Source organism: Jaculus jaculus, chromosome 1, assembly GCF_020740685.1.
Source record: "Jaculus jaculus isolate mJacJac1 chromosome 1, mJacJac1.mat.Y.cur, whole genome shotgun sequence".
NCBI lineage: Eukaryota > Metazoa > Chordata > Mammalia > Rodentia > Dipodidae > Jaculus > Jaculus jaculus.
The window spans coordinates 125,878,404-125,898,879 of record NC_059102.1 but is presented as its reverse complement, the minus strand read 5'-3'; the positions used below and the strand labels follow the sequence as shown (position 1 = coordinate 125,898,879).

Here is a 20,476-nt window from a genome sequence, read left to right as displayed (position 1 = left end):
GATTTGCCCATTCTCCAGTAAATCACCTAGCACCCATGATTATGGGTATGCTTGGTTTTAAATGAGAGGAACAGTGGAAGAATGATCTGGGATGGAAGAGAGGGCAGGAGGAAGGAGATACCACACATCACAGGCTGTGGAAGATGGTTCAGAGATGAGTACCAGCCAGGGTACTTCAGTGAGGGAGAGGAGGTCTGCTAAGTTCAAGGAGCCTGGTGGGAAGGCCAGACAGTGAGTGTTGAGAATGCAGTGAGGAAGCAAAAAGAGATGTCAGAGTTCGAATCTGTAAAATCCCAAGACAAAGATGGCATTGGCTTGAGCACTCTTGTCAAATGCAGAAATCGAGGCCCCAGAAATGAGTTTGCCCAGACCACAAAACTAGGCCTTTCCACCACCTCATGATGTATCCTGAAACTAGTGGCATCAGGGTGACTTAAGGGTCCAGAGACACTATGGGCCAGAGGCAGGAGAAGCCTCTCAGAAGGCACAGGAGTGTAAGGCATGAAAAGAGCCAGAGCCCAGGTTATACCTGGGCTGTGGCACTCATCAGCTGAGGGACTCAAACTGTCCTGATGACACTCATTTTACCATATGTAAGACTGGGACAGTACCATCTACTTTCCAGGGTGTAAGAGTGAAATGAGTGACCCTCGTAAAAATTCTTGTGAACCAGAACACACTGTGTAAGCCTGAAGCATTTAGTAGCACAAGCATGCAGAACTTCAGAGGAGGAAGGGCAGGGAAGGAACAGGGGTGAGAAAATCCCAGAATGATGAGAAAGCAAAGATAGTTTCCTTCTTTCACACCTGCACTTCATTGTAACCCTGGTCCAGGTAGCACTGTGGGTGCTGGTGAAACAGGAATGGTCCCACAGCATCCTGATTTCAGAGGGCCAAGAAGCACTGCCAGACACTGGCTACTTGACAGAGTTTGAGTGTCCCTGTCCCACACCACTACCACTGCCCATTATCATTGCAGGTTAATTTTGTTGCAGCTATTGATGTGTATGAAGATGGAGAAGCCGGCCTGCTTTTGTGCTACAACTGTAAGTCAAGGGTGTGTCTCTTCTTTATGTGCCAAAGGGACTGTTCCTCTGGGTAATCTGATGGGATCCACCCATAGATTGATTTAATGGATCCTTGCTGGATTCATAAAACCTCATCCCTACCCAGAGTTCCAACAACCACCCAGACCTTTCAGTGCAACGGTTGCCACCATCATGGAACTGACGTGGGCTTGAGAGCCCTGTGGGATTTGTGTTTCCACACCAGTAGCTCTCAAATCATAGGTTCTTGTCCATGTAAACAAAGAATTGAGAACACAGACTCAGAGGAGAGTAAGTTATGAAATTGATTTTAGGGATAGTTAAGATTAACAGGAAAAGCAGGGCTGGAGAAATGGCTTAGCAGTTAAGGTACTTGCCTGCAAAGCCAAAGGACCCAGGTTCAATTCCCCAGGACCCACATAAGCCAAATGCACAAGGTAACACATGTGTCTAGAATTTGTTTGCAATGGCTGAAGGCCCTGGCACGCCCATTCATAGTCATCCTCCCTCCCTCCCCCCCATAAATAAATAAATAAATAAATAAATAAATAAACCAAAAAAAAATCATAAAAGAAAGCTATTGCTGAGGCGTTGTTGCCCTCAGCCATCTTGGATGAGACTAGATCATATTCAAGTTTAGAGCTGCCAGAGAAGGCACCGTGGCACCCATGTTTCTGTGGGCCAGTCCATAGGAAATACCTACTAGGAGAAAACTACCTTGCTTCTAACCCATATTAGAACTAGCTCAACCTCTAAGATGAGGGGATGGTGACAATGTGGTCTCACTAGCAGGTCCTTACTGGGTGTTATATGTAGTGCTTAGTGTATGATGATCATTGTGTCACTTAAGTTAATTGTCATTAAGGATGTCCTATCAGTATAGAGATAAGGTGGTGGGGGTTGAGATGAGGACCATTTTCAAGGTCATGCAGGTACTGAACATCTGGGACAGGGTTTGCACCTGGGCTCTTTTGACCTCAGTGCCCCAGATTCATCTTTTATTACTACCAGGTGAGTGTCCCTTGGCCTAAATGCTTACTCCCAGAAGTGTTACAGAGTATTGGATCTTCTAGGATGCTGGGATATTTTCACATATATAATGAAATTTTTCAGCAATACAACCCAACTCTAAACACAAAATCCAATCATGTTTCATATCCACCTTATGCATATAGTCTACTTTATGCCTCTGGCTTTACATGGTACTGAGGCATCAAACCCAGGCCATTCGACATTGCAAGCAAATGCCTTTAACCACTGAGCCATCTCTCCAGCCCCTACCAATGACATCTGAAAGACACTTACATGGGCTTGAGAGACACTTCAGTTAATAAAGTGCTTGCCAGTGCCCATGTAAAAGCCGGATGTGGTGGCATGAGCCTGTAATCCCAGTGCTGAGGAGGCAGAGACAAGTGATCCCTAGAGCTCACTAGCCAGCTCGTCTAGCCTAAATGGTGAGCTCCAGGCCAGTGAGGGACTATCTCAAAGGACAGTGTACCTGAAGATGAACCCAAGGTTGCCCACTGGTCCCCACAAGCATGTGCACACACACAAGCACATAGAAGCACACCACGTACACATGCACATGCAAAACAAGTAAAGATGATCACATAGGGAAAAGGTACGAAGCTTACAGAAGTACCACCTACTCTGGATATGACTGGCTTTAGCCTTAGGAAGTCTTGACTCCAGAGAAGAGCAAAGCTGCCTCTCATGACTGCGGGAGGAACACAGCCAGGCACTGTGGGAGTTCCCCTCCTTAAAATTCAGTTTCACCAAGCTTTTGATTCAGAGCCTAGTTTTTTAAACCTCTGTAGATTTTATACACAGGAAGGGGCTTTTCTTCAACGAAATTTATTTTAGAATTAGATGTTTCAGAGCCAGGTGTGGTGGTGCACACCTTTAATCCCAGCACTTGGGAGGCAGAGGTAGGAGGAGCACTGTGAGTTCAAGGCCACCCCAAGACTCCATAGTGAATTCCAGAACAGCCAGGGCTAGCGTGAGACCCTACCTCAAAAAACCAAAAATCCCAGGAAGCTGAGGCAAGAGGATTGTCTCATGTTCAGTGCCAACCCTAGCTACCTATTGAGACCCAGTCAGAAAGAGAGGACTGTCGACCTTGCTGTCCATCAGCAGAACGGGAAAAGTCAACGGAGCAAAGGGCATGAGCTCTGAGCTCCTTCCTATACAGTGACAATCTTAAAGCATCCCCCTCTAGCTGAGAGTTTAGCACTCGTGACCAAGGCCCTGACTTCAGTCTCAAGCACAAAAAAAAAAAAAAAAAAGTCACCAGGCAAGGTGGTGCACGCCTTTAATCCCAGCACTTGGGAGGATTGCTGAGAGTTCAAGGCCACCGTGAGGCTATATAGCAAGTTCCACATCAGCCTGGGCTACAGCAAACCTCAAAAAACAAAAATCCAGACCAGAGGTAACGTTTAAAGAGACTTTATTTGGTGGTGCATGCCTTTAATCCCAGCACTCGGAAGGCAGAGGTAGGAGGACTGCCGTGAGTTCAAGGCTACCCTGAGACTACATAGTGAATTCCAGGTCAGCCTGGGCTAGAGCAAGACCCTACCTCAAAAAATAAGAGACTTTATTAGATTAAGAGAAGAAAGTGCAGAGAGCACCTGCCGTATGGAGGGCAGGAAGGGCAGAGAGCCCATGTGGGAGTAGCAGTGAGGGAGGTTTACCGGAACCTGGACATTCAGAAGAGAGGAACAGGCAGCCAAAAGACCTTGCCCGACCCCTGCTAAACATTTATAACCTTATTGTGGTGGATTTAACCATCAGGCTCAGGTGAGCCAGAATAAGGGTTGATTGATCTGAGCTAGGGGCTGGTTCTAGAAGAGGCCAGCCATACGTAGTGCACACCTTTAATCCCAGCACTCGGGAGGCAGAGGTAGGAGGATCGCGGTGAGTTCAAGTCCAGGTCAGCCTGGGCCAGAGCAAGACCCTACCTCTAACTAAAAAAGAGAAGCCAACCATGACACCTAGTTTTAGGGCTAAGCTTAACCAACCACAGTACCAGGATCAGGTTTGAATTAGATCTTGATAACTCCTTTAGGCAAGAGATAGGAGAGAAGGGATCCTTCTCTGACCTCTAGTGAAGTGGAGATTGCAAGGGGGTGACTTAAGGACATTTCTGCTTTTACTTTCAGGGTACCAGTCACCTTCTGCCTCAGGCCCAGCACCCTCCACCAGTAACTCATGTTGTCCCTTCTAACTTCTTTTCATAGCTGTGACATAATATCTGGAACAACAACTTAAGGGAAGAAATATTTGTTTTACTGAGTTTCAGAGATTTACTCCATTATCTTGAGCTCTGTTCATTTGGGGCCTGATTTTAGGTGAGGCAGAACATGATGGTGGCAGAGCGTGTGGCAGAGGCTACCTCATGACAGATGGGAAGTAGAGAGGAAGGTACCCAGGACCAGACATGACTGTCAAAGGCATGTCCCCAGTGACCTACTTCCTCCAGCAGCAAAATGTATGGTGAATTTACATTATATTCACAAAAGAAATTTATTAGCCAGGTGTGTTGGCACACGCCTTTAATCCCAGCCCAGGAAGAGGTAGGAGGATCACTGTGAGTTTGAGGCAAGCCTGAGACTACATAGTGAATTCCAGATCAGCCTGGGCTAGAGTGAGACCCTACCTCGAAAAAAGGCAAACAAATCTAATGATGATGTTTGAGAGGTAGCCATCTACATTTTTTTGGAAATTTACTGTCTTGATATGTTAAGTGCATTATTGTAAAGTAAAAATCTTATTTGTTAGTTTCTTTGAGGCAAAGTCTCACGCTAGCCCAGGCTGACCTGGAACTCACAGTGATCCTCATACCTCAGCCTCCCCAGTGCTAGGATTACAGATGTGTGTCACCACACCAGGTGGACCTTTGTTTTCACAGGTCTTCCTCTACAAGGATCTGAGCCACATGGACTAGTGGTCAGAGCTCAGAACAGGCCAGCACCAACATAACTGAATTAACTAGCCTTAATGTAGTGATGCCAAAGTTTGCCAAGGGTCTACAAACAGGAGGACTTCAGGTTCTCCAGTGGAATGTTGGGAGGGAGTATACCTCTCCACCACGCTTGTCCTGAGTGAGGTTCTGGAGTGTAACCTACCAGGCAGGAGGCCTTCCTCCACCCAAAGGCTGCCAGTGTGTGCCTCTGGATCCCTCTCTGCTGTGAGTGACAGTGTGGCATAGGCAGGAAGCACATGGGCTATGCATTCAAATCCTGCCTCCCCTGGTAGAGCTCTGAGAACTCCAGGCAGACTTATTGACCTCTTCTAGCCCCAATCGCTTCTGTAGCATGAGCTGATAGGATAATACCATCTACTGTCTAGGGTTTTTTTTCCCCTTTTTAAAATTTTTTTTAAGCAAGAGAGAAAGAGAGAATGAGCACACCGGGCCTTCAGCCGCTGCAAACAAACTCCAGACGCATGCACCATCTTATACATCTGGTTTACATGGGTCCTGGGGAATTGAAACTGGGTCCTTTGGCTTTGCAGGCAAGTGTTTTGACCACTAAACCATTTCTCCAGCCCTGGTTTTTTTCTTTTTGTTGAGGCAGGGTCTCCCTCTAGCCCAGGCTGACATAGAATTCACTGTGTAGCCCAGGCTGGCCTTGCAAGCTCACAGTGATTTTCCTACCTCAGCCTCCTTAGTGCTGGGATTAAAGTCATACACCACCATGCCCAGTAGCATCTACTGTCTAAAATGAGACAGATTAAGTGACATTGCTTTTAAAGGTCAGTGCCTGACACACAGTAAACTCCTCCCCATGTGGCAGCTGTTACTGTTTGTTAATGATGTTACTCTGGCTCCAGCAGCTTCATACACTTGACATCTCACCCCATGGTAGGGTTGACATTGGCTGCTTACAGAGAACTATGAAGAGAGCTGGGTGTATTAGCTCATACCTGGAATTCCAGCACTCAGGAGGCTGAGGCAGGTGCATTGCTGCAAGTTAGAGGCCAACTTGAGCTACAGAGTGAAATCCTATTTCAAAACCAAAATAGGGGCTGGGGAGATGGGTCAGCAGTTAAAGGCGCTTGCTTACAAAGCCTGCCAGCTAGAGTTCAATTCCCCATTGCCCATGTAAAGTCAGATACACAAAGTGACACATATATCTGGAGTTTGTTTGCAGTGGCAAGAGGCCCTGGCATTCCCATACACATTCTGTCTCTCTACGTACACACACACACACACACACACACGCACGCACGCATGAGCAGACATTTAAAGTAGTGGCGGGTGGCACTTCTAGTTGGCCTGGTCTTTGTTTCTCTGGCTGCAGTGACTTTGGGGTTGTCTCTAACAAAAGCAGTCATTGTTTTGCTTGCAGACAGTTGCATCTATAAAAAGGTCTGCCCCTTTAACGGGGGCTCTTTTTTGGTTCAACCGTCCGCATCGGATTTCCAGTTCTGCTGGAACCAGGCACCATATGCAATTGGTAAGAAAAACCCTCATCCTGACACTCTCCCTATCTACACCCACAAAGGGGATACTGCATGGCCTCTCCCCCATGAGTAATCAATCGCTACTAGCATTGAAAAAAAAAGATACTTGACTGCCAAACTGCTACAAACTATTGGAGTATGAGCCATTCTTCAAGGCCTGTATTCTTCCTCAGTGGGTGGGTAAGTGGGGGCGTTTTCCCATTTGGGGAGCCTTATGTGCTGTTCCTCCTGGTCCTTCTCAGGGCCTGGGTATGTGAGCATTTCAGAATGATTATATATCATTTATCAGCATTTGGCTAGTATTTGTGACTTTGCTTTCCTTTTCTAAAGCCCAAGAGCGAGGTCTGTAGATTTAAGATGCTAACTGGCTTGGGGGAGAGGCAGGGTTTTAGCTCAGTTCTTCCCTGTGTTGAAGCCCAAAGTTTAGACTCACAGAGAGTCAGGTACTGTACCTGCATGCCACGACGTTTGAATTAGGGATGTGGCTCAGTGGTACAGTGCTTGCCTGGCATCATGAGATGCTGAATTTTATTCCTAGCATGGAAAATAATATAAATAAAAAATTAAATACCATGATGTGAGGAGTGGGACTTGTATTTATGGGCAGAGCCACGGTCTGGGATCAGAGTCACCCCAAAGCGAAGAGTGTTCTAGGTAGAGCTGCCTTCCTCACAATAAAACTACCAGCTAATGGGGTCTCTTAGGGAGTTTCCAGAGGAAGACGGAAGAGCCAGTACAAGCTCCTGGACTTGGATAGCAGATGAAATAGGTGAAAAGGAAGAGTAGACAGTGACTTCTAGGCTGAGCCACCGCAGGAAAGGCAGAGAGTCAGGGCATGAGCCTGGTAGAATGAGTCACCAGGAAAGCACCTGGATAGACAAGATGGCCCTGAAAGACTGTAGAGAGAAATGGGAAAGTGTGGGGGTGGGGAGGGAGGGAATTACCATGGGATATATTTTATAATCATGGAAAATGTTAATAAAAATTTTAAAAAAATAAAAAAATTTTAAAAAGACTGTAGAGAGAAGGAGTGTAGAAAGGAGATCTACGAGGCATGAAGGGTCAGTCAGAAGGACACCAGGGCCAGTGTGCCGTGGGGAAGTCAGTGTGACTTAACAACCATTGCAAGGACAATGAATAACAAAGAATAAGCCTCTGAGTCCAAGGGATACAGGGAGGGACAGTTAGGAGTAAGACACAGCCACTGCCTGGATACATGGCCAGAGGAACGCAGAGGAGTGATGGCACTGGGATATGTGGGCTGGGCCAGAAGGAAGAGTAAAGGAAGGTTTCTAGAGGGCGGGGGGAGAGTCCCACAGGATTGGGCAGCGGAGCCTCCAGAGGTCAGGAAGCGGGGCTTCCATAGGGAAATTAGCAGAACTGGAGCAAGTGCACATGTGGAAGGCAAGCTGTCTTAGGAACAAAGGCCAGCTCAGCACAGGGGACATGCCCTTGAGAGGCAGTCAGAGCCTTGGGAAGGATGGAAATTTCTGGAGTAGTAAGGATGACTGAGCCAGTTGTGGCCCATGCCCAGCCACCAAGCCAACAAGCCTGCACATATTCCCTTGCAGTCTGCGCATTCCCATACCTCCTGGCCTTCACCACTGACTCCATGGAGATCCGCCTGGTGGTGAATGGGAACCTGGTCCACACAGCAGTCGTGCCTCAGCTGCAGCTCGTGGCCTCCAGGGTGAGTAGAAAGGGACTTCCAAGGGAGCCCCAAGTGCCCTGAAGGTTCCGGTGAGCTCGTCATGTCAGGCTGATGGTGACAGGGCTGCTTTGTGTCAAGATACAAGAAGGGAGAAGAAAAGGCTGATAATAGAATGATCAGCTGGGTTTCATGTGTGAACTTCTTAGGCTTCATAATGTCCCTCAGCTTAGGGATAGAGCCATTGGTATTGGAGGCAGCTGGGTAGCATTCAACCAAAAAGTAGTCCCCCCACCCCGCTGGCCAAAGGCTGAGTCAGTTATTCATGCACCTGTTGCCTTCAAGAATAGTCCAGCTCAGGCGGGCGTGGTGGCGCACGCCTTTTATCCCCAGCACTCAGAGGGCAGAGGTAGAAGGATGACCACTAGTTCAAGGCCCCCCTGAGACTACAGAGTGAATTCCAGGTCAGGTCAACCTGGGCTAGAGTGAGACCCTACCTCGAAAAACCCAAAAAAAAAAAAAAAAAAAAAAAGAATAGTCCAACTCTAGGAAAATAGCAGCAGTCTCAATTTGAACTTGTGCCCCTGAAATATGGTTCATGAATTAATCTGCACCCAGTAACTAACCCAGGTCTTGAGCAAAACCAAGGGCACAGAAATCCAGAGAATGTACTAATGTGTCTCCCGTGGCTGGCACCGTTCTGGTCCCCTTCCCTGAGTCAGCCTCACAAAGGTTTCTCTGGGCCTGCCAGACTGGGCGGGTGTCCCTGCTACCTCCTCTGGGCCCTTTGACCATACTGCTCATGTGTCTGCACCCCTCTGCGCCCAAAGCTGTGAGGACGCGGCCTCCCTGCAGCCCCTCACGCATGCCTCTGGTGTTCAGTCCCCAAAGCTCCAAAATGTGTGCATGTGTATGAAACGTGTGCACGTGTGTATATATTATATGCGTGCACATTATTAGTTGACTATAGAGCATATTGGTGTAAATATTGTAAGTAAATGACTTCCAATTTAAAAATAATAAAAACATATCATAAAATTCAAAGCTGGGGAAATTGCTCAGTGGTTAAAAGTGTTTGCTTGCAAGACCGGCTGGCCCAGGTTCAAATCCCCAGCACCCATGTAAAAAGCCAGACAGGTGTTTGTTTGCAGCAGCAGTAGACCCTGGCATGCCCCCATATACACATGTGAAAACAAATAAAAATTTAAAAAACAATAATTAGAAATTTAAAAATATCATAGCCACTTGGTTCTCACTTGTATTTATAGCCAGTCTACACTTGCACTTCCACCATGATTTTTTTTTTCAAAGTATGGTTTCACTCTAGCCTAAGCTGACCTAGAATTCACTATGTAGTCTCAGGGTGGCCTTGAACTCACAAGCCTCCTACATCTGCTGGGATTAAAGGCATGCGCCACCACATCCAGCTCCAGCATGATTTTACTTACGGTTAGTGCTTTATCTCAATCCATTCATTTTTCCAGTAAGTTTATGTTAATAAATCTGATATGGCTCATATTGTAACCAAAGCTCTTGGGAAATTGTGACAGGAGAATTGCTGCAAGTTTGAGGCTAGCCTGAATTACATAGTGAGTTCCAGGCCAGTTTGGACTAGATACTGTCTCAAACACATAAATAGGGCTGGAGAGATGGCTCAGCAGTTAAAGATGTTTGTTTGAAAAGCCTAATGGCTGACAGCCTGGGTTCGATTCTCCAGTAATTATATACAGCCAGATGCACAAAGTGGCACATGCATCTGGAGTTCCTTTGCAGTGGCAGGAGGGCCTGGTGCACCCATACTCACGTGTGTGTGTGTGTGTGTGTGTGTGTGTGTGTGTGTGTGTGTGTGTGTGTCACATAAATAAAAACATTTTTATAAAGCAAATAGATAAATAATCTGATAAGTGGTTGCTGGTAAATTATTTCTCGCCAGAAACAAATCTTGCTCCCTAAATTAGAACTCATTTCAACATCAGCCTCTGACTGGCAGCACTCACCAATTTCTGTGGTGTAAAAAGTCCACACACCAGATATGCTCACACTAGAGTCAGTAAGGGCTGGTGTTGTAATTACCTTCTCGTTGCTGCAATGAAGCACTCGACCAAAAGCAGGTGATGGGAGGAAATTTTTTATTTTGGCTTGTAGTCTCAAGGGGAAGCCCTGTGATGACAGGGGAAAGCATGGCATGAGCAGAGTCTGGACGTTACCTGTCTACCACTGGTGGAAAACAGTAGGAGAGTGAGCTGAGCTCTGGCAAGGGGTTGCTGGCTCTAACACCCCTGAGCTTGCTCCCAACAACATACCTCCTCCAGTCAGTCTCCACCTCCCAAATTGCCATCAGCTGAGGACCAAACATTCAAAGCCCACAAGTTTGTAGGGGCCGTCTGGTTCAAACCTCCATAACTAGGCAGGAGCCACCCTGGGACATCAGTAAACACAAGAGCCTTGATCATAGTAAATATAGTCAGACAATTAGGAATGGTTGAATTTTGATATTGTGTATCTCAGCTTTAAGCATATTTATGTTTACATGGTTTAATTTTTAATGGCAACCGTGTTTAAGAGCTGGCTAACAAAATTCCTAAAAGTTGGTTTGTGTGAGTCATATGCAACACATTACAACTGTTGTCACCAGAGCCAGCATGTCTTGGCATGCAAGAGATTATCCATGTTCCCACCTACAGAGCCCGGCTGAATCCCCAGAACCATCCCAGTTCTGACTCTCACAAGTGAGGGAACTGTGTGCTATGTTGGTGTTTACAAGTGGGGGAAGTCAACTCCACTGGAGATAGAAAAAGGAAAAGGGAACCAAAAAAGGCCAGGCATGATGGCACACGCCTTTAATCCCAGCACTCGGGAGGCAGAGGTAGGAGGATTACCATGAGTTCAAGGCCACCCTGAAACTACTTAGTGAATTCCAGGTTAGCCTGGGCTAGACCTACCTCAAAAAACAAAACAAAACAAAAAAAGGGTGGGGGGGAGGAAAAGGAAAAACAATGAGGGAAGCAAGTCCAGAGGTCCACAGGAAGTTAGCTGTACCAGATCTAGTACTACACGGCATGCTCTGAGATCACCCCTGAGCTTGGGGACCAATCAGAGCCTTGGATGTGATTCAGGAAAGCCAGTGGGTACAGGGCCTGTACAGCAGACTGCTGGTAACATTTCCTCTTTCTTTCCAGTCAGATATATACTTCGCAGCAGCTGCAGCTGTGCACGAGGGCTCATCTGGAGACAGCTCCAAGGGGGCCAGTGCCCACAATTCTCCTGAGACACCCCCAGCCCGAGATACTCCACTATTTCCTTCTTCCCTGGGGGAAGGTGAAGTCCAGTTTTTACTGTATTAATAATTTCAAGTCCTGATTTCTCTAGTTTATTGTCAAAGATGCATGTGACCATTACCTAAAGAAGCTATTCAAAACCAGTCATTTTTTTCCCAGGCATGATGGTGCACCATTATACTCTGAGCCTTTGTGAAGCTGAATGAGGCAGAAGGATCTCACATTTGAGGCCAGCCTGGACTATGTAGTGAGGTCCAGTCTCAAAAATAAACAAGCCCTGCAAATTAATGTATTAGTAACATCTTTAAGAAACCTTACATTTGGAGTTAGAAAGATGGCTTGGCAGTCAAAGTCACTTGCTTACAAAACCTGATGGCCCAAGTTTGATTCCCCAATACCCACATAAAGCCAGATGCACAAAGTGGTACATGTGTCTGGAGTTTTGTTTAGGCAAAGAGGCCCTAATGCTTCTACACTCACTCATGTTCTCTTTTTGTCTGCCTCTTTCTTTGTCTCTCAAATAATTTAAAAATAAATAAATAACAGCACTTGGGAGACAGAGGTAGGAGAATCGCCATAAGTTTGAGGCTATCCTGAGACTACATAGTAAATTCCAGGTCAGCCTGAGCTAGAGTGAAACCCTCAAAAACAAAATAATAATAATAATAAAATAGGCAGGCAGAGAGTGGGTTCATGCCTTTAATCCCAGCACTCAGGCACTTAAGAGGATCACCATGAGTTTGAGGCCAAACTGAGACTACACAGCGAATTCCAGGTCAGCCTGGGCTAGAGTGAGACCTTACCTCAGAAAACCAAAAAAAGCCAGACGTGGTGGCATACACCTTTAATCCTAGCACTTGGGAGGCAGAGGTAGGAGGATTGCTGTAAATTCAAGGCTACCCTGAGACTACATAGTGAATTCCAGGTCAGCCTGAGCTAGAGTGAGACCCTACCTTGAAAAACCAAAAAAAAAAAAGAAGGAAAACCCAATAAAAAAACATATATATTGTCTTCAGACACAAAGTGGCCATGGTACTCATGACCTCACACTGACTGATAATACCTACATAAAACCAGTATAATACAATGGGGAAAATGCTGACATCAAAATAGAAAGGCAGCTAGTTGGAAAGAGGAAAGTATTCAGGGGAAGTGAAGTGGAAAAGAGAAACCAGTATTATGATCAAGATATATTATTTATATGTATGGATGTACATACAAAAATAAAAATCTGGAAGCCAAGAGTGGTAATGTACATCTTTAATCCCAGCACTTGGGAGTATATATATATATATATATATATATATATATATATATATAGAGAGAGAGAGAGAGAGAGAGAGAGAGAGAGAGAGAGAAAGAAGGGAAGGAGAGAGAAAGGGAGGGAGAGACTGGGCACGCCAGGGCCTCCAGCCACTGCAAATGAACTCCAGAGCATGTGCTACTTTGTGAATCTGGCTTACGTGGGTCCTGAAGAATTGAATCAAGGTCCTTTGGCTTTGCAAGCAAGTGCCTTAACCACTAAGCAATCTTTCCAGCCCTACTGCCAGCTTTTTGAGACCCCTGTCTGTCTCAAAAAGCTAAACAAACAAGGATTGGAGAGATGGCTTACCTGTTAAGGCACTTACCTGAGAAGCCTAAGGACCCATGTTTGACCTTTCACATCCCATGTAAGCCAGAGCCAAACACACAAAGGTGAGGCAAGCGTAAGGCTGCACATGCCCACTAGGTGGCACAAGGTTCTGGAGTTCAATTTCAGTGGCTGAGGCCCTAGCATGCCAGTTCTCTCTGTCTCTCTCTTTCTCTCTCTCTAAAAAAATTAAAATTAAAAAAAGGTAAATAAACAAAACAATAAAGAAATCACACTAAGGAAGCCATCGTTCCAGTGGGAAAAAGGAAAGGAGCTTGAGAGCTAGCTTCTGTAGTAGACAGCCTCAGGTTGTGAGCTGAATGAACTTCCAAACCAGGCACAAGTTATAGAGGAAGGGAATTTATTTGAAGCTTACGGATCCAGGGGGAGTTCTATAATGGCAGAAGAAGCTGGCCCACTTTCCAGATCCAAGCAGAGAGAAAAGCCACCACCACCAGCACCACCATAAGTAAGCACACTTTAGACTGGAATTCCCTAAACACACCTTAGAGCTGGACCTTAGGATCTGCCCACAGTGACACCTCCTCTAGCCAGAAGGCTGGAGATCTAAATTACAAACTTTTTTTTTGGTTTGTTTGTTTTTGTTTTTCCAGTAAGGGTCTTGCTCTAGCCCAGACTGACCGAGCATTCATTATGTAGTCTCAGGCTGGCCTTGAACTCATGGTGATCCTCCTACCTCTGCCTCCAAAGTACTGGGATTAAAGGCATGCGCCACTGCACCCTGCTGCAAGCTTTAGTAAAACTCCTGAATGGGTTGAAGGACAGCCATTCAAAGCACCACAGCTTCCAACTTGTAGGGCATTTTTTCTCCTTCAGGGGTGTGAGCGAGCATGTGGTGTACAGCCAAGGCTGCGGTCATAAAGCCCACCATTGCTCAGCACACAGTGTCCACCCTTGCTGGGCTCAGAGGCCTCTGCCATGGCCACAGCATGGCCAGGAAGAGCACTTCTCATAATGCTGTGCCACATATCTCATTTGTAATGCTCATGAATATGGCAAAACAGGGCAGGGCAACTTTTAGTTTTCCTTATCTAGCCTATTTTCCTGTGTCAGCATGACCAGCAGTAAGCACATTTTGTCATATTTACACACATGCATACACACACACACAAATAAAAAACACCAGAAACAAAGCCTAGACTGGGGAGATGGTTCATTGGTAAAGGTACTTCCCTCCAAAGCCACCAACCCAGGTTCAGTTGCCCAGTACTCATATAAAGGTAGATGCAAAATGTGGCACATGGATCCTAGAATTCATTTGCAGTAGCAAGAAGCCTTGGCACACCCATATTCACTTTCTATAAATATATTTTTTGAAAAACAAAGCCCGGGCTAGAGAGATGGCTTAGCAATTGAGGCACTTGCCTGTGAAGCCTAAGGACCCAGATTCAATTCCCCAGGACCCATGTAAGCCAGATGCACAAGATGATGCATGTATCTGGAATTTGTTTGCAGTGGCTGGAGGCCCTGGTGCACCCATTCTTTCCATATACCTCCCTCTATTTCTCTACCCCCTCACCATAAATAAATAAAAGAAAAAAATTGAGCCCTTAGAAAACACAAAGCCACTAGACATCAGCATCATGTGATATAAAACCTTTCTTAGTGCAAACTATACTAAGGAACAAGAAATTATTCTCTTACAAATAATGTGAACCTAAAGTTGTGGTGCTCTTTTTCTAAATTGTGTTTCAGGTGAAATTCAGTCTAAAAATCTGTACAGGATCCCACTGAGAAACCTTGTGGGCAGAAGCATCGAGCGACCTCTGAAATCACCCTTAGTCTCCAAGGTCATCACTCCTCCCACATCCATTGGCCTTGGCATCGCTGCTATTCCTGTCACTCATTCCTTGTCCCTGTCTCGAATGGAGATCAAAGAAATAGCAAGCAGGACCCGCAGGGAACTGCTAGGTAATAATGGCTTTCAAGGGTTTTTTCCACTCTTTTTAAATAGACCAGCTGGTTTTCTCTTTGGATGTTAATTATTCTCTAAAACCATGAGCTCAGAAGGAAATTTTCCTTTTAACGAGAGATTTATAAGTAAGTCAGTTTTAGTGCATCTACACCAGATCAGAGAACACCAGATCATTTTTCCCACCAACAGTGATGATATAGAAAGATGCCTAGTCCATGGTAACAAGGGAAATAGGCAGTTTATAAAAATACTGTGGGGTTGCCAGACGTGGTGGCACACGCATTTAATCCCAGCACTTGGGAGGCAGAGGTAGGAGGATCCCCATGAGTTCGAGGCCATCCTGAGATTACATAGTGAATTCCAGGCCAGCCTGAGCTAGAGTGAGACTCTTAACTTGAAAAAACATAACAAAACAAAAAAATACTGTAGGATTGGGGCTGAGAGATTGTTCAGTGGTTAAAGGTGCTTCCTTGCAAAATCTGATGACTCCCAGGTTCAATTCCCTAGAACCTACAGAAAGGCAGAGGCACAAAGTAGTGCATGTGTCTGGAGTTTGTTTGCAGTGGCAAGAGGCCCTGATGCACCCATTATCTCTCTCTCTCCTTGCAAATTAATAAAAATATTCTTTAAAGAATACTGTAGAATTGTAGGCACTTTCTTCCATTATCTTCTGAGACTTTGGTAAATTGTTGTTATTGTTGATTAGGGGGAAAGTGGAAAATGAAAGGAAAGGGGAGACTCAGCTTAACAGCTGAGACAGGCTTGATTTGGGAAAGACCAAGAAGGGCTCTGGTCAGGCGAATCAGGGCTTTTATCCAGGCAGTGAGGTCTTTGGAGTTCTTTGGTGGCAGGACATTCCACCTTACCTGGGTGCTTGGGCCACTTCAGGGAAATGACAGGTGATTTGGGCCATTTCCAGAAAAGGACAGTTTGTTTGTAATTGAGATAGGGTTGCTTCTGGAAACAGACTTACAATTGTAAAATGGCAGTCAGAGCTCAAAAATGAAGACATTCTGGTTCTAACAGTTGGTTGTTGCTGTCATGTTTATTTTGCAGTGTGTATGTAGGATATAATAAGAAGGGGTAAAAACGTGAACAGGGAAACCAATTCTTTGAATCTATATTCTCTCTCGTCTTTCTTCTTGACTCTAGCCCAATAATATCAGTAAGAATAAAAGGGGCATTTTCTGTCCCTGTGGCAGCTGTAGGGTCATGACCTGCTCACCTGTGATTCTCTCCTGCAATCCAGGCCTCTCCGATGAAGGTGGACCCAGGTCAGAAGGTGTGCCAAGGGCCAAATCAAAAATCCGGAAGCGGTTAGAAGAAAGTCAAGGAGCCCCCAAGCCAGGGACAGTAAGGTCAACTAGCAGTGACAGGTAAAGAGGGGGAGCAGCCCCTGCCCAGAGTGGTGGCCCTTTGGGTCCCAGCATGCCCAGGAGGTCCTCTGGCCCACACTGCTCAGGGTCTAGATCCAGATCCTCTGTGAGGTTCCCAGAGAGGACAGCTGCCAGGTGGGGCTGAGCCAAGTGGGCGCCTTTACTAGAAGCCAAATAAATGTTCACTAAGGTATATTCAGAGAGGCTGGAGGCATAGCTCAGCGTTGGAGCACTGGCCTCACATATGCCCAGCATGTTCCATCCCCAGCATTGTATTATAAGAATACATATTAAGAGGTGTGTTTCGGGGTCACTGGGCTTGTGAAGATTTATTAAAATAAAACAAGCCTGACGTGGTGGTGCATACATTTAATCCCAGCACTTAGGAGGCAGAGGTAGGAGGATCACCGTGAGTTTGAGGCCAACCTGAGATGACATAGTGAATTCCAAGTCAGCCTGGGGTAGAGTGAGACCCTACCTTGAAAAGAAACAAAAAACAAACAAAAAAAGGCTCCTTAGTATGAGTGCAGGGAACAGGCACTCTTCAATACTGGCAGCCATGTAAATAGGAAGAGCCCTTTGGAAGTGCTTGATCATATAACGATTTTTATAGATTCACACTTCTGTGTCCCATGAGACCTTGCTGTCCTTCCTAAAACGTTATGTATGCTCCTTGTGGAAGGAAACGGGCCACTTTTCTAAGCTTCACTCATTCCCCCAACACACATTTCTGGAGAACACAGCACTGAGTTGAGGAGTGACTTGGGAAGAACACCAACCCCTCATCTGTACCTTCAGGGGTCCATAAGCCATTGAGGAAGGTCAACAAGAGCCCAGGCAGCATAGTGCAAGGTGACAGCAGTCACTGAAGACTTCCAGCCACTCAAACCTGAGCAAAGCGAGTCTTACACCCCTAAGTCAGCACAAGCCTTCCTGACTGAGGACAGCAGGCCTTACTCACCAGTCAGCCTCACTCATGTGACTGACCATAAATGTTAATAGATAATCAACTTGTTTCAAACACTGACAAGAGTGGAGTGAAATTAAAAGATGGTGAGGTGCTGGGTGTGGTGCATGCCTTTAATTCCAGCACTTGGGAGACAGAGGTAGGAGGATCGCTCTGAGCTTGAGGCCAGCCCGAGACTACATAATGAATTCCAGGTCAGCCTGGGCTAGAGTGAAACCCTACCTTGAAAAACCAAAAACAAACAAACAAAAACAAGCAGGAAGGAGGAGAAAAAAAAACCTTAAGTGATAGGGTGGCAAGCAGAAGGTCCGCTTTGACACGGCATCAAGGGAGACTTGTAGAGAAAGCAGCATGGGACAGGGCTAGGATTGAATGATAGGATCTAGGGTAGCTGGACTCAACAATTACCCTGAGCAGGAGGTATGGCCAGAGGCAGAAGACTGAGCAGACAGGCTAAGCTTCGCAGCCCCACAGACATTTGTTGAACCATGAACTCTGAGAAGTGATACTAGCTTTGGTCCAAGTCATTGAGCAGGTTTCATTCCTGCGAAGCTGGAGAGAGCAGAGGGGTGGGGTGGCCTGGGGTCAACAGGGTTAGGCCCTGAACCTCCACCATGGGAAATTCAGCATTATCTTCCAGCCAGGGGAGGATTTTAGGCAGAGTGACATTATCTGGATTTACCCTTTAGGAAGGTAGATAATACAGTACCTCAGGAATGCCTTCTGTGTGTCCCACCCTGGCCTTTTATCCTCACACCTACCATTGAGCTAGACCTATATGACTGCAGGGCTTGCATTGGGGAGGGGGCTCCCCTGCACACCTTCACCCCCCTCACCACAGGACATACACATAAACAGAAAACAGCAGACCAAAGAGGCCGCATTCTGTGGTCTTTGCATGGAGCTTTTGACAGTGACTTTTCTCTTCCAGGATCCCATCAGGCCCCTTGGAAAGTCCTCTGTCTGAAGCCACTCCTGAGGGGTGTAACCACTCCACAAGCTCCAACCAGGACCCTGTCGTGGACAGAGAGGGCAGCCCTGTGTTGAGCAGCAGCCCTTTCCAGCTCATGGCCTCCTGGGATGAAGACATAATTGACTTGAAATAGACAAAGCCCAGGTCTGGTCTGCTGTTGTTAGTTTTCTTGCGGAGGTTTATACTCTTTGAACAACTCGAAGGTTATGTCTCAACAAAGCGTGGCTTCCAGCCTGTCTGTGATCTATTGGACCAAACCTTCCACACCCCCGGCCAGTTTGGGTCACTCTCCAGTGTCCGGTGCCATCTTTCTTGACCTGTGTTCCTTTCCGTTCAAGAACCATCAGTCCCCCTTGTAATAAAGGTGGTAGATTTCATTGACGTTTTAGATCAAAACTTTGAATAAATCAAAAATGTTCATTCTTATTTACTGTAACCTCATATTTTATACACTTGTTGGAAATTATCTTTTTCATTACTTTTTTTTGTTATTTTGGTTGTGGTTTTTGGGTTTTTTGTTGTTGTTGTTGTTGTTTTGTTTTTAGGTAGGGTCTCACTCTAGGTCAAGCTGACCTAGAACTCACTATGTAGTCTCAGGGTGACCTCAGACTCACAGTAATCATCCTACCTCTGCCTCCCGAGTGCTGGGATTAAAGGCATGTGCCACTACGCATGGCTCTCATTAGATTTTTTTTTTTTCTTAGACATTTGTTTATTTATTTGAGAGAAAGAGGCAGATAGAGAATAGGTGTGCCAAGGCTACTAGCCACTGCAAATGAACTGCAGACACATGCGCCACTTTGTGCATCTGGCTTATGTGGGTACTGGGGAATAGAACCTGGGTCTTTTGGCTTTGCAAGCAGGTACCTTAACCACTAAGCCATCTCTTCAGCCCTCATTATAGTTTGGATTTATGTCACATGCTGTGTTTCTTTTCTAAAGAAAAGCTTTTGCTTTTTAACTTTATTAGGAATAAGATTTCTTTTTGCATTCATGGCTCCCATTGCTGCTTGGATTCACTGTGATGGGACCTAGCTGTGCTTGCGAATAAACAAATGAATAAATATTTTTTCTTCTTCTTTTATTTTTTTAATAAATATTTTTTAAAATACATTGTTAAGCTGGGCGTGGTGGCGCACACCTTTTGCACTCGGGAGGCAGGGGTAGGAGGATTGCTGTGAGTTCAAGGCCACCCTGAGACTACATAGTAAATTCCAGGTCAGCCTGGGGTAGTGAGATCCTACCTTGAAAAACCACAATAATAATAATAATGGTAATAATAAAATAAAATACTTTTTTTAGAGCTGGGCATGGTGGTGCACACTTTTAATCCCAGCACATGGGAGGCAAAGATAGAAGGATTGCTATGAGTTCAAGGCCACCCTGAGACTACATAGTGAATTCTAGGTCAGCCTGGACTATAGTGAGACGCTACCTCAAAAAATCAAAATAAGTAAATTAATTAAGTAAAATAAAAAATTCTTTTATTTCAAAATTTTATTAACAACTTCCATGATTATAAAAAATATCCCATGGTAATACCCTCCCTCCCCCACTTTGCCCTTTGAAACTCCATTCTCCATCATATCCCCTCCCCATCTCTCTCTCAAAAAAATACTTTTTTGAGAGTGAGACAAAGAGGCAGGCAGAGAATGGGCACACTAGGGCCTTCTGCCACTGCAAATGAACTCCAAACACATGCACTACGTACATCTGGCTTTATGTGGGTCCTGAGGAATGGAGCCCAGGCAATCAAGTTTTACAAGCAAGTACTTTCAACCACTGGACCATCTCTTTGGCCCATTATTTGTTTGTTTGTTTTTAATGGAACTTTTATTTATTTATTTACAAGCAGAGTGAGATAGAGAATTTGTGTGCCAGGGCCTTCCTGCCACTGCAAACAAACCTCAGACACATATATTACTTTGTGCAACTGACTTTACATGAGTACCAGAGAATCAAACCCAGGCTGTCAGCTTTGGAAGAAAGCACTTTTAGCCACTGAACCATCTCTCCTATCCTAATTTTTTTTTTTTTTGAGGTAGGGTCTCACTATATCCCAGGCTGATGTGGAATTCACTCTGTAGTCTCAAACTGACCTAAACTCACAATGATCCTCCTACCTCTGCCTCCAGAGTGCTGGGATTAAAGGCGTGCACC

General features: G+C 45.6%; 1 protein-coding gene across 6 annotated transcripts in view; it reads left to right on the top strand.

Moving 5' to 3' along the window:
• The window catches only part of Garnl3 (GTPase activating Rap/RanGAP domain like 3), a 204,984-nt gene extending 186,242 nt beyond the window's left edge, over positions 1-18,742 (top strand). For 5 of the 6 annotated variants that reach the window (XM_045148042.1, XM_004671646.2, XM_045148055.1 and 2 more), the window contains 7 exons: positions 979-1,045; positions 6,394-6,501; positions 8,080-8,198; positions 11,336-11,474; positions 14,781-14,996; positions 16,250-16,376; positions 18,275-18,742. In XM_045148042.1, coding sequence (XP_045003977.1) covers positions 979-1,045; positions 6,394-6,501; positions 8,080-8,198; positions 11,336-11,474; positions 14,781-14,996; positions 16,250-16,376; positions 18,275-18,449 — 951 coding nt within the window. In that variant the 3' untranslated portion in view covers positions 18,450-18,742. The remainder of the gene's footprint in view (positions 1-978; positions 1,046-6,393; positions 6,502-8,079; positions 8,199-11,335; positions 11,475-14,780; positions 14,997-16,249; positions 16,377-18,274) is intronic. The other variant, XM_045148062.1, reaches the window with a different exon arrangement.
• The last annotated feature ends 1,734 nt before the right edge of the window (positions 18,743-20,476 follow it).